Source organism: Pectinophora gossypiella, chromosome 13 (genome assembly GCF_024362695.1).
Source record: "Pectinophora gossypiella chromosome 13, ilPecGoss1.1, whole genome shotgun sequence".
Taxonomy (NCBI): Eukaryota; Metazoa; Arthropoda; class Insecta; order Lepidoptera; family Gelechiidae; genus Pectinophora; species Pectinophora gossypiella.
Window position 1 is genome coordinate 12,581,823 of NC_065416.1, and position 13,590 is coordinate 12,595,412.

Genomic DNA, 13,590 nt, shown 5'->3' on the forward strand with positions numbered 1-13,590 from the left:
TATGGGCTGATGATGATGACACCTAAGTAGTATGTTTTTATATCTAGTACTCATATCTTATGTGTTTTAAATGTGTTCATGCACTATTACAAATTATGCTGAGGGAGATCCTTTTTTTATTTTGGGCGCCTCCATTGTGTATTTAATGTCTGTATTATTTGTCTTTTTGTCTTTGTTTTTTTTTCTATTTTTTTTTATTTCTGTAATGTAAGTTTGTAAATGTGGCGTCCAATATGGAAATAAATATTTTCTTTCTTTCTTTCTTTAAATTACAATGCTAATGCAAGAAGGGAAATTGACAGTGTGTTTGGAGGAACAGGTACGGTAAACGCCTTGATATGAAGGTCTTTCGGCAATTTTCCTTTGGCGGTGGAGGTAAACCTTGACTTTAGAGATAGTACCTACAACTATTCGAGGATGTGACGTTTGGGTTGTTTTTTTTTTTTTCATTTTGTAGCTGCATAGAGATGGTACAATGGTATACTTATTTAAAATAAAAAAATTAAATCATAGTCGGTAGAACGCTTGCCTCTCACTTTGCGGTTGCAGGTTCGAATCCAGCACAGCCCTAAACCAATGATTGTCGAATTTGTTTTTGAATTTGTCTTTGGATCATAAATTATTATCTCGTGATTAACGGTGAAGGAGTTTCCCGAGAAATTAATTTTCAAAGGTATGGACCTAACCTGTATTATTGGCCTGGTTTTCCCTTTGCGGGTTGGAAGGTCAGACAGGCAATCGCTTCTGTAAAAAACCGGACCTGTCCAATCTTCAGGTTAGGTAAGCGTACTCTGTGAAAAACAGGATAATGCTAGGGAGATGATGATAAAAATCTACAAAAGACAAAACCATCAAAATCGGACCTGTCCCTGGCAAGTTAGAAGGGGAACCCTTCATTGACTGCACAATTATAAATGTTTGCTTTCTTTCAGCTCTAGGTAAGGTAAAGTATAAGCACTACACCTGTAGCATAGAATAAGGAATAATACCACGTATAGATCGTCAACACTCCGCTCCCCACCAGCGGCTAAGTTACGCTTAGCTCACCCCCTCGGTCTTACTTTAGTCTTCAATTGTAAGGGCGTCAGTCGTCACACATACACAGGTGCGCGTGTAGAATAACGTCAATGTGTAATGACTGTGTAAAATGAGGTGTTTAGTATGAAGTGTCCCTTGAGGAGCTCGGTGGCGCAGCGGTAAACACGCTCGGTCTGCGATTGTTGAAGTTAAGCAACTTTCCCAAAGGCCGGTCATAGGATGGGTGACCACAAAAAAAAAGTTATCATCTCGAGCTCCTCCGTGATTCCGAAGGCACGGATGGTCCCGGCTGCATTAGCAGTCGTTAATAACCATCAATCCGCACTGGGCCCGCGTGATGGTTTAAGGCCCGATCTCCCTATTCATCCATAGGGAAGGCCCGTGCGCCAGCAGTGGGGACGTTAATGGGCTGGTGATGATGATGAAGTCCCTTGTGTGTCCGTAGGTACATAAGAAACAATGTGAAAACCACAGACACAGTCCTACGTCTTGACGTGCATGCTTCACATTAAATTTGTCAACGTATAATCACATCTAATGACATGATTACCAGCCACTTATCTAATTACACACATTATCAAGATCATAGCTCCATCTTCACAATACATTTACAACGGATTCCGGTATTATATTACGACTGTTTGCAAAATATCAGTGAGTTATGACGGGCAATAAAGTCGGATTATCTCTTCAATACTCTTTAAACACTCGAGACTGTAATTTCTTTCTTTATATTTTTAAGTTATAACCTTCAAGGATTAATGTACCAATGACCCCAAACATCATTGTCTCACCTCTTGTCCAGATGGGACGATTTACTCGTCTTTGTCATCTGTTGTATCAATAAAGGGATGAAAATGGTCACACCGAAGCAATTCATCTCAGAGAGCAATATTGCAATTTGACATTTGCGCATATAAAAGTAAGTGCGCAATGCAAATAAATATCAAATAGCAATATTGCTTTCTTAGATGAATTGCTTCGATGTGGACATTTCAACCCCCAAGCAGTTTTTATTAGATAAAAGTTCAAGATAACAAATTGCCAGACGTAAAAAGATTCCGATGTGGTAGTAGTTTTAAAGCTAGTTACATAATATGTAATTTAATTGTTTTGACGTTCAAAAAGCGCTAACTTTGTAAACCAATTTTGAAAAATAAATATTTTTGATTGTTTTTTTATTCAAACTTTCTATTTGCCTCATTTACGATGCCGGGATTGGCGATTTCTTGCTAATTAACGTAACATAACTTCACGCCTGTATCGCCAGCGGGATAGGCAGAGTGTAGTGTATACACCCTTGCCAGCTATGTTTAAGTTCTAAGTAATAAGGGGTGAGCCATTGCCATTAACCGGGCAAAAATCAATTATCTATCACCCAAACAGGTTTAGTCCCGAGCCGCGATTCGAACCAATAATTCTACGATTCAGTCACGCGTTTACACTATGTGTTTTCTATTACTATTAATTAGCGAAAGAGATTAGTTTAAATGATAAGAAATGCCACTCCCGCGGGCAGGTCACAAGATCAACAAGTAACTATAGATTAGGTAAAATTAGCTAATATCGTAAAGTCGATACTTTAAATAAATATTGATCATTTTGTCGCAAAATTATGTAGCACGTGTAAAGTTATCTTTAGTACGAGTAAAGTTTTCAATTGGATAATCGTATTTGGCATTTTTAATTTCTAGACAAGAAGGTTATTCAATTGTACTTCCCAAGCTATGTTCCCGAAATTAATATAGATGGCGCAGTCCAGATTTAACATGATAACTACCTACTTTTTCATTACTCGAGTACATAATCATTTAATAAAAAAATAATGTAATGGCAGAATCATGGATCTACCTACTCCACTCCAATCTCATCAGTCATCCCGTGATCATGGCACTTGCAACAGTGTCGAAATATCGGGAGTCTCATATCCCCATTTAAACGCGGTAAGAACCCGTTATTATGTGTTTTAATTATGGCAGAATCATGTTTATAAATAATAATTACTTGATATTTGGATTAAGATACTGTATAAAATTATGTTTCTACCTATATTGCTTTTCTTTATTGTACAGTCACGAGCAATATAATGTACCCACTTTAGGACTCTGTCGCACTAACATATTTGACATTTAGTGAGACTTACAGTTCAATTTGTCAAAAAAGTTAATGTGACATGGTACCAAAGTGTATACATATTAATGCTCGTGACCTACATACCCCCTAGCATTATCCCGTTTTTAACAGGGTCCGCTTACCTAACCTGAAGATTTGACAGGTCAGGTTTGCTTGCCTTTATTGTGATTAGAATAATAAAGGATGGAAGATGTATTGTGCCTGGGTGTAATAAAAAGGGTCATCATTATAAGCCCAACAACAAAGAAAAACAAGCATCTATGTGTTATCCATGAAATTGAACTAACGGCCTGCGTGGTCCAGTGGTTTAGCGTTGTGCTCACGATCCGGAGGTCCCGGGTTCGAATCCCGGTGGGGACATATCACAAAAATCACTTTGTGATCCCTAGTTTAGTTAGGACATTACAGGCTGATCACCTGATTGTCCAAAAAGTAAGATGATCCGTGCTTCGGAAGGCACGTTAAGCCGTTGGTCCCGGTTACTACTTACTCATGTAAGTAAGTAGACGTTACATGAGCCATGTTAGGGGCGTTTGGCGGCTCAATAGAAACCCTGACACCAGGGTTGATGAGGTTGGTAATTCACTTCACAACCCACACGATACAAGAAGACTTCATATTTGGATACAGATTATGTATAAAATTATGTTGCTACCTATATTGCTTCTCTATATTGTGATCAGAATAATAAAGGATGGAAGATGTATTGCGCCTGGGTGTAATTAAAAGGGTCATCATATAAACCCAAGAATAAAGATAAAACATGCATGTATCTGTTATCCATGAAATTAGAAGGCTGAACGAAGGGAAACTCCGTGTTTTATATTATATATTTGTTATTTATTTTATATTTGTTACTGTGGTGTCCCTTTATAATAAACGTTTCTTTCTTTCTTTCTTTCTTTCTTTCTTTTTTTTCTTTCTTTCTTTCTTTCTTTCTTTCTTTCTTTCTTTCTTTCTTTCTTACAAAAACTGTACAGCGCCATCTTTATTTTTTTGGGGAACGTAGCCTGGATGGTCCATCATTGCTTAAGGGTGTTGGGACCCTCGCTTTATACGTTTCGGCTACAACAGATGACGTAAGTGTAACCACACTATTCGGTGAGCGAAATTATTATTTTTGTCATAGATAAACTAAGAGCTCTACACCTTTTTGCCACTACTTGAAGGTCTCAGAACCTACAAACAATAAAAACTATTAACCTTTATATATCATCATCATCAGCCGTACGACGCCCACTGCTGGGCATAGGCCTCCCCCAAGGATCTCCACGACGATCGGTCCTGCGCTGCCCGCATCCAACGGCTTCCCGCGACCTTCACCAGATCGTCGGTCCACCTTGTAGCCTATTAACCTTTATTTATATTTAACCTTTATATAAACCCTTCATATTTTCTTCAGGTTTACTCTGGGTCTGAAGTTATCGACAACTTCCTATTTAAATGTTCTTTTTTATCACTTATTATTAGACACTACATATAAAAAGAGTTTTGTAAAGGTTTATTTACGTTTATTTGTAACAAAAATACAGTAACTAAGTAAATACTTTTGTATGGGTATGTATATTTAGTCTATTATTATTTTACCTCTTGTGGCACAAATAAAATGAAGCCTCAGAAATAATGGTTAATGAGAAAAATGCTAAATTACCTATTTACGATTTGAGTGTGCTACATATACGCCATCTAGGTAACGCATAGGAACTAGATTAGGGTCAACTACATACTGTTACATAGAAGAATCGATCAGCCTAATATCGACTGATACATCACTATGATAATGAACATGACAACACTTCTTCTTCTTCTTATCGTGTGGGTTGTGAGGTGGAATACTAGCCTTATCAACCCTGGTGTCAGGGTTACTATTGAGCCGCCAAAGGCCCCTGACATGGCTCATGTAACGACTACTTACTTACATCAGTAAGTAGTAACCGGGACCAACGGCTTAACGTGCCTTCCGAAGCACGGATCATCTTACTTTCGGACAATCAGGTGATCAGCCTGTAATGTCCTAACCAACCTAGGGATCACAAAGTGAATTTTGTGATATATGTCCCCACCGGGATTCGAACCCGGGGCCTCCGGATCGTGAGTCCAACGCTCAACCACTGGACCACAGAGGCCGATGACAACACTGGCTTCTGTACTTTGACAGATGTAACTTTTATTCGTACAATTTTTTACCTAGATTGTAACTAGCGCGTCTACTGCGTAGTTTTGTTAACACGTTCAGTGTGTAACTAAAAATGATATATCGACCCCTCACGAGCAATGTTATTGTTCGAAAAACATATTGGAATTTATGTACAATCAAAGAGCAAAAGTGCAGTCACTCAGCCGTGCGCATTATGTGTAAACTGTGGTGAAATTATGAACCATTACTTGTCATAATTATAGGTGTTTTTGGTCTATTACTGAAACGACATGTAACCAGGAGGTCATAAGTGCAATCAGTTAATTTATTACTTTGCAAGAAACTGATTGGACTGTGCCTTATCGTACATATACACACTATGGCACGAAAAAAATCAAACTGAAATGCTTCCCGTCGGATTTTCCCGTTTCCCCCCGCCTCATACGTGCATGGCCCACATATGGTACATGCACGTATGAGTTTCAATTGTTTTGCCCCATATGTGGTTCATACACAGTGGACGAACATCGCATCCGAATGTGAATATTCAAAAAGGCGTTTACGTGGTTTATTGTGAACTACAAGGCGAATAAATAGTAACGGTAATATTAAATAATATAGATTACGGAAAGTGTCGTAACGGTAGAAATCGCGATTCGATTTTGCGGCCCTTTGTCAAGGTCAGTTACTCAACAAGCCCCAATTTTAGATTACATTATTTAATTGAATAATTCTGATAGTAGAGAAATCGGTTGGATCGTAAAATCATATCACGTGCTTAGTGAAGGAAAATATCGTGAGAAAAATTAGGTTTTATTAGGTGCCGCAGTGGAGTAGCGTGGTGGAGTATGCTCCATATCCCCTCCGGTTGATTGAGGGGAGGCCTGTGCCCAGCAGTGGGACATATAATATACGCTATTTATGTTATGTTAGATGTTGCTTGAAAAAGATCTTAGTAGTGTGATTTACTTAGGCGTTTCTTTCGCGTAAGGTCTTGAATTGTTAATTATATTAATATTATTTTGTTTAGAAATATTCATAAAAAAATATTAAATAATTATTGATTTAATTTAGTTTTTTAGTATTGTTTATTTATTTTATTTTTAATTAATTTTGTTTTATTTTTTGCAATAAATAATTATCATTGATCTTTGTTTCTCTTCGAGGTCGAAAGTATTGTAGTAACGTGTTGTGGCGCCCAACATAATTAATCTTTTTTTTTCTTGCATTAACTGCACACATTTTTGTTGGTAGTGCTACCATGGTGGCGCCACCATGATGTCCTTTAAAGAAATTTATATTTTTAACTTCATCATCATCAATTTAAGAGCTCTTGTCGGTGTAGCATTTTTAACTTATTTAAAAAAAATACTAGGTACTTACCAAATCTGTTAATTGTAGATTTTCCTCGGGTACTCTACTTGGCCGGAGAAGCAATTTCATGTTTTATGAGAAAATAAATAATTTGGGAATTTGTTTTTTTTTTTAGTCAGAAGACCGTCACTTTTGCAGAGACACCAAGACAAGGAAAAAGGTGAAGTAACATTGCCAACAATGTTGCGGGGCCCAAATAATGAATTGAAATTACGTTAATATATCGCGGCCTTGGTCATAATCCTGCTCTATTGTATTCCACTTGGACCAAAAGGACTCGTGGACACGTGAGTTCCATTTGATGACGAACGATGACCCCATGTAAACAGTTTATAAAATATATGTACGTCATTTCCCTACTCGTGGTAGCCACCGGAAAAAGACTAATCAACAGGGTATTTGACTGGATCAAAGATAAATGATAAAATGCTTATCTAGAAATAGAATAAATAAAAAAATAAAATAATAATAAAAAAATAAAATAAACAGAAGCTAAAAAAATATAATAAAAATAATAAAAGCTGTCTAAAATGATCAAAAATCAAAAATAAAAAAAAAATGATTTGAATATCAATCTCATTTTACTTTTCAACTTATTTTAGAATTTTATTTATGAATTCAGTAACAATAAGTACTATAATAATAATGGCCGCTTTTATTAATGACGTCACGAGACAGTATTTCCATACAAACTCCAAAAACTTTCGTTTTGACGTTTCGTAAAAAGTATCTCATTTGACTAGGTTGTCAAGTAGCCTACTATGTTGTCGTAGAGATGGGATGGCGCTCGCATAAGAACTCAATTAGAGGAGAGACAAGGGAGAGGCCTTTGCCCAGCAGTGGGATCACGTAGGTTAGTAATAATAGCTAAAAAAAGAAATACGTCATCCCAGTGGGCATAAATTCTTCTCTCATAAACCGGAGGCAGTATTTTATCTGAATTATATTAAAGGCTTCTATAGAACGGCATTTATTGATTGGGGGCTAAATGAAGAGTGTTAAAGGCTCTCAGTTGGTAAAAATATAAAGACACCGGGCCTGAGAGTGCTAAGGACGCAATTATCATAAAAAGATTAATGTTTAGAAGCCAAAAATTTGTTTTAATTTATGAATAGCCAGTACTCCGAAAGTTTACTATTTAAATAATTCGATTCTCAAGTGATAAAAAGTGTAATGACCTGAAGCACTTGCGAGTGTAATGCAGTCAAAATTTTAAAAACATCCTCTTGTTGAAGACTCTAGTTTCTACAAAATGTAATGACTGTTCTAATTTTTAAATTCGACAAAGCCCGTTCGAAAATAAAATAAAAGAGACGAGAAAACAGATCTTTGGATTTCAATTTAACTTCGTAATGTATATTATATTATGTTCAAGGGAATGCTTTCCAATTAGTGCTTTGTTAATACTTATGTAATGATCATGTAAGTAGTCTGAATATTTTGACGGTAAGGAAGCGCCCTCTGTATGCTATGAAGCTTTGTGTAGTCACGAGGGTAGTACCGAACTTGTTTTAAGAGAAACACACTACTTATTGCGTGTTTAGATTGTTGTCGGTACAAATTGACATTCGAAATTTACCGAGAAATCGAAGCGACTTAGAAGATATACTTCAGGCAATAAGGTGATTGATAATTATGACTATGTTCCCTTATTTTTATACTGTATTTTATGTTAGTACTTAAGCCTTTTTGACATACTTCACCTATTCAATCTGACTACCTATGATTAAATCAAGATTGAGCTTTGTTAGTCGAGAAAAAGTTTTTTCTTCGAACTCACCATAACAAACTGCGCTCCCAAAGGTGATGATAATGATGATCACTCTTAAAAGAGACATGGTCCTTGCCTACCGAATCGATGGCACTGAAGGAGGCGTGTCTGTTGCTAAACCAAGACTGAAAGCCATATCAAATCCTTCTCGTTTTATAGCAAATAATAAACTATCGTACAGGGTGTAAATATTCCATCAAACGTTTAATACTTAGAAACGGAACACCAAATATCGCTACGTCATTACATTTATTCCATGACCTAGCAAATCGATTGCAAAATATTCATTGGTAAACCTGTATTTTATTATATATCGTATGAACTTAAACTCACTACGTCAGGAAAACGTCATTGTGTTGTCGACCGATAAACTACACCACAGTAGTGTTGTGCGTAATAACCACAGAATATAAAACATATTTTACATACTAATAGTGACTCGAAATGGCACAGACAAGAATTATAATTCTAAAATTAAAGACCGCTTGCTTGATACTTTTGATACTAAGTCCTAGTGTGGATGTAATTAACCGTATGGTGTCAGATGATCAGCTGTAGAAAGGACACAACCTCTCTGTCAGTTTTTACGACGCCTATTTCTCATTTGAATATGCAGAGACTACAGAATTCTACTTACTAGGATCCTGACTAACCACTTTCGTTTCTTCTATTCCCATCAAAATCTAATCATGTTTTACGACATGCCCGGCAAGATAAGCTGTTGAACGCTTATCTCTCTCTCCCTCTCTCTCTCTCTCTCTATTTAAGAGCTGCGCTTCTGTCGGTGGAGTAATCGCCATTCCTCTCTTCTTCCCGCCAAATCCTCACCTCCTGATACGACACGACCTGCACCTTTTCTTTTATTTGCTTCATAAATATTCTTCTAGGTCTACCCCTTCCCTCTCTTCCCTTTAATGAAGGCTTGTTTAAGTATAATTTGCACGGGTTGGAATCCATCATATTTAGAAGTAAGATAAAGTGTTAATTATGCTAATTGTAATCAGTAATCAGCCTGTATAATTCTCACTCGGCCACTGTCTGTGCTGTAGATGGGGTACTTTGCTGATAACATATCAGCCACTTCTAATTTTTTGTTTCACTAGTTTATCTTGTCACAGAGTATATAAATGCAATATTGTTTTAATATTAAAAGAAATGTAAAGAGCATACACAAAATATTTGATTTACATTAAATATGTTGATATTTTTAAGCATATTTTGACTGTGTTGTGATATTAGTATGTTCGCTGTTACTATATTTGTGTTGTGATAAGAGCAGTCCATTCCGTGTTGGATAACACGATTTGTAAATATTGCGGTGAGTCCACACCGATAGTTTTAAAAGAGCAGCTTTTCTGAATGTTCTAAATTCAAATTCAAAATTCAGTTTTGAATTTTGAATCCACATCGAAATTCCTTTGAAAAAAAAAAACAACTTTCCAAAGCGTTCTAAATTCAAATTTACAATTTTTAAGTTTAAAATTTTGAATCCGCATCGAAATTAGTTTTAAAAGAGCAACGTTTCCAGATGTTAGTAAGCACGATTTGATAAGAAAAATGTTACTGATTGTGAATAGATGTTTGCCGTGTTAAGTCATTTATTAATATATAAAAAGTTAAGTATTAATATATAAAATTCAACAACTAGCAACAATTTAAAAAAAACAACAGAGACTTACTTAACGTTATCATGGTACATTGAGTTAAGTGCCCTAATCAGAAATAAATACCTAACTTCAGTATGGATGCACCTTTATTTATTTATTATTATTTATTAATTTATTTGTACACAATAAAACAGACACAAGAAACATACAAAGAAAACAGATAGTACAGGCAAGCTTATCTCTAAACAAAGAGATTTCTTCCAGCTGACCTACGTGACAAGAGAGACTTACACCTTTATGTATATTACATCATTTAGAAGACAGTCGCTTTATGTACATTGCAGGTAAACAGTTTGTGCTTATTTCTTATCGACTCTCGACTCTTTATTGTACACATAAATATTATAATTATGTAGTTAATAATGACAAAAACAAAAATAGGTAGAAAAAGTGGACTTATCTGTAAAAGATCAATCAATAATTCTTTATTGCACAACAGCAATCAATAAAGAAAAAAAATAATAAGTAAAGAGACAGAGTGAGTGGATGGGAGAGAGTGAGAGAGTGTTGTAAAGAGATCTCTTCCAGCCAATCCTGCATGGTGTGAGAGGTCAATAAAAGTAGATAGTCAATAAATTTCTTTGGAGGTTCGACGATGTTTTTATTATTTTCTTCTAGATAGATAAGGTTTTAATCGAATTACTTTATATTTTATAGTTAAAGATCAACCGACACTATTACATTCTTATAGGTAATCTACGTTCTCATTTTGTAATGTTCTTAGATTTAAGTTATACTAAGTCATCATTTCGACTCCGTTTACTTAACTTGAAGATTTGCCAGGTCCGGTTTTTTACAGAAGCGACTGCCTGTCAAACTTTCCAACCCGAAGGAAAAACCAGCACAATACATGCTAGTAGCAAGCTCTATATATTTCTCTTGCGGAAATAATATGCAGGAAATATTTATCAATCGTTTTATACACACAAAAAATACTAATAATTTATCTAACATAGTCGGCTCGAATATAGAAGGCGATACGGCTCACCTATCACGTTGATCTAATAGAAAGCTCGTTGAGGCGTGGGTACTTAGTTCATCTTTTGATGGATGTACCTCTGACTACCCCATTGAGATAATTATAGTTGTAGGTTTACGTTATGTAAAAAAATACGCAATTAAATCATTATTAGATAAAATACGTATTTCTTTCAGTTTTTCCCGCTGTCCTGCGCGATATGCTTGGTAGGTATACTTTACTATTACGTGAAGGACATAAAGCATTTTCCTGTATATGGTATTATACTACTGTAGTGACATAGAACAAGCAATATGTGAGTGCTAGCGATTAGCCTGTTTATTTATACATACATATACTCACGCCCGTTATCCCTATTGTGGTAGGCAGTGGTACTTTTGACACAAGTTCCTGAGATTATGATAGAATATACCTCTATGTGTTAGAAGCGGTCAGTCCATACTTGTATATAAATGGTCCGTTGTTAGAAACAATACGTTCCCTGTCAGTTTTTACGACGTTTCTTTCTAGATCACCATGGTACAGTTGAAATCAGAAATCAGAAACATTTATTCAACGTAATTATCATGGATACCTTGTTGAAGGCCAATGTAACATTTTTGAATTTACGTCATTTCGCAAGGTGTTATGGCTGAGGAGAAGAAATGACAAGAAACTGCAACAGTAACACATCTTTTAAATCAATAAGGGTACTTACATTACAAGTAATTTAATAACTAGAGGAACACATTCGATACCAGACATTTTTATCATTTAGGTAATCATTAATCTTATAATAAGCTTTTTTACATAAAGTAAGCTTCACGTGAGCTTTAAATTTATTCTCTGACTTTAAAATATTATCTGGTATTTTATTGTAAAATCGTATATATAACCCAAAAAAAGATTAATTTATTTGAACAACAATTTTATTTTTATTGTTTGTATTGTAAGTATGCCTTTCACAGTTTCTCGGAAGGAGAGATACATTTTTACGTACATACATAATGTTTTCATAAATATATTGACTTGCGATTTTATTGCTTATTATTGCTTACTTGTTGTATAAAGGATACATCACCTGGTTGCGCAACCAAAGTTGCCGGCAACTGAAACCTGACGGTGCAACCATCAACGGTATCCTAGTGAGATACCACATCCACAAACATGTCGCGGGAAGATAAACAGTTGTTTACGTTACGTACAATGAAAAAAATTTAGACTGCTGTTTTAGATTTCTACTTAAAATTGACGTGTGTTCTATAAATTTTATGCCTGTCGATTACCCGTCCCTTTTATTTTCAGCGGATAAGAAAATGACAGGTATAACCTAAAATAAAATTTGATGGTATCTACAAGAATTAGCACCATTATAATTATGGAAAAAAAAATATGGAAGCGAAGTTGGGTCGAGTGACTAGTCAAAGATAAACTCGCCCGCCCCAGTTCAATTTGTGACTCTACGTCATTTCATATTATTTCGAAACCTTTTATATATTATTATCGTGGGTCGAGTTTATCGTTATCAAATTATACTAATTACGGTTATATTATGTTTTAAAAGATGTGTTGCTGAGGAGTGTCTCGTGCCGTTTCGATCCAGTATCCATCGACAAGTTTTCGGAAAGACATTGCAGGCTTGAATCACCTGATTGTCCAAAAAGTAAGATAATTCCGTACTTCGGAGGGCACGTTAAGCTGTTTGTCCCGGCTATTAGCCCTAAAAATACCTCCAGCAATCCGCAGTGAAGCAGCGTGGTGGAGTATGCTTCATCCCCAAGGTTGTTAGAGGGTGGCCTGTGCCCAACAGTGGACCGTATATATAGGCCATTTATGTTACTTATGTATATTTATCTCAGAAGGTTTAGTATGATCTACTTTGAATCGGTGAGCGAGCATGAAAAGATTAATAAATGTGGAGGAAGCAAAAGAAGTGTGTAAGGATCGAAGCAAAGGAATTCCGTAATCTCTACTTATCCCGGTAGGTAATAAACGTGATTTTATGTATATATGTATGTTTTATCTCAATCCCGCAAAGAAGATTAAATACAAAAAATATTATTAATTTTTATTTTATTTATTTACCCCCTCCGGTTGATTGAGGGTAGGCCTGTGCGCATGCGCAGCAGCGGGACGCGTATATAGGCTGTTTATCTTCTATCGTGGGTTCAGTAATAATCCTGGTGTCAGGGTTAGCCGCCATAGGCCCTTGACATGACTCATACTTATATCAGTAAGTAGTAACCGGGACCAACGGCTTAACGTGCCTTCCGAAGCACGGATCATCTTACTTTTTTGACAATCAGGTGATCAGCCTGTAATGTCCTAACCAAAGTAGGACCACAAAGTATTTTTTGTTATATGCCCCCACAGGGAATCGAACCACTGGACCACGTAGATCGTATATGTTATGTATATTATTTAAATAACCAACGGCTTATAAAACGTTTCACAAGCCAAATTAAGCTACTACTTAAAGGTTATCCTGGATATTCAAAATTCAAAAGGATAA

At 35.9% G+C, this 13,590-nt stretch overlaps 1 protein-coding gene across 1 annotated transcript in view; it reads right to left on the bottom strand.

The window, feature by feature from the left end:
* Window positions 1-8,548, bottom strand: part of LOC126372138 (membrane-bound alkaline phosphatase-like) — a 53,029-nt gene extending 44,481 nt beyond the window's left edge. Inside the window, exon 1 of the mRNA XM_050017741.1 lies at window positions 8,463-8,548. Within this exon, the coding sequence (XP_049873698.1) occupies window positions 8,463-8,520 (58 nt within the window). The 5' untranslated portion in view covers window positions 8,521-8,548. The remainder of the gene's footprint in view (window positions 1-8,462) is intronic.
* Window positions 8,549-13,590: the final 5,042 nt, after the last annotated feature.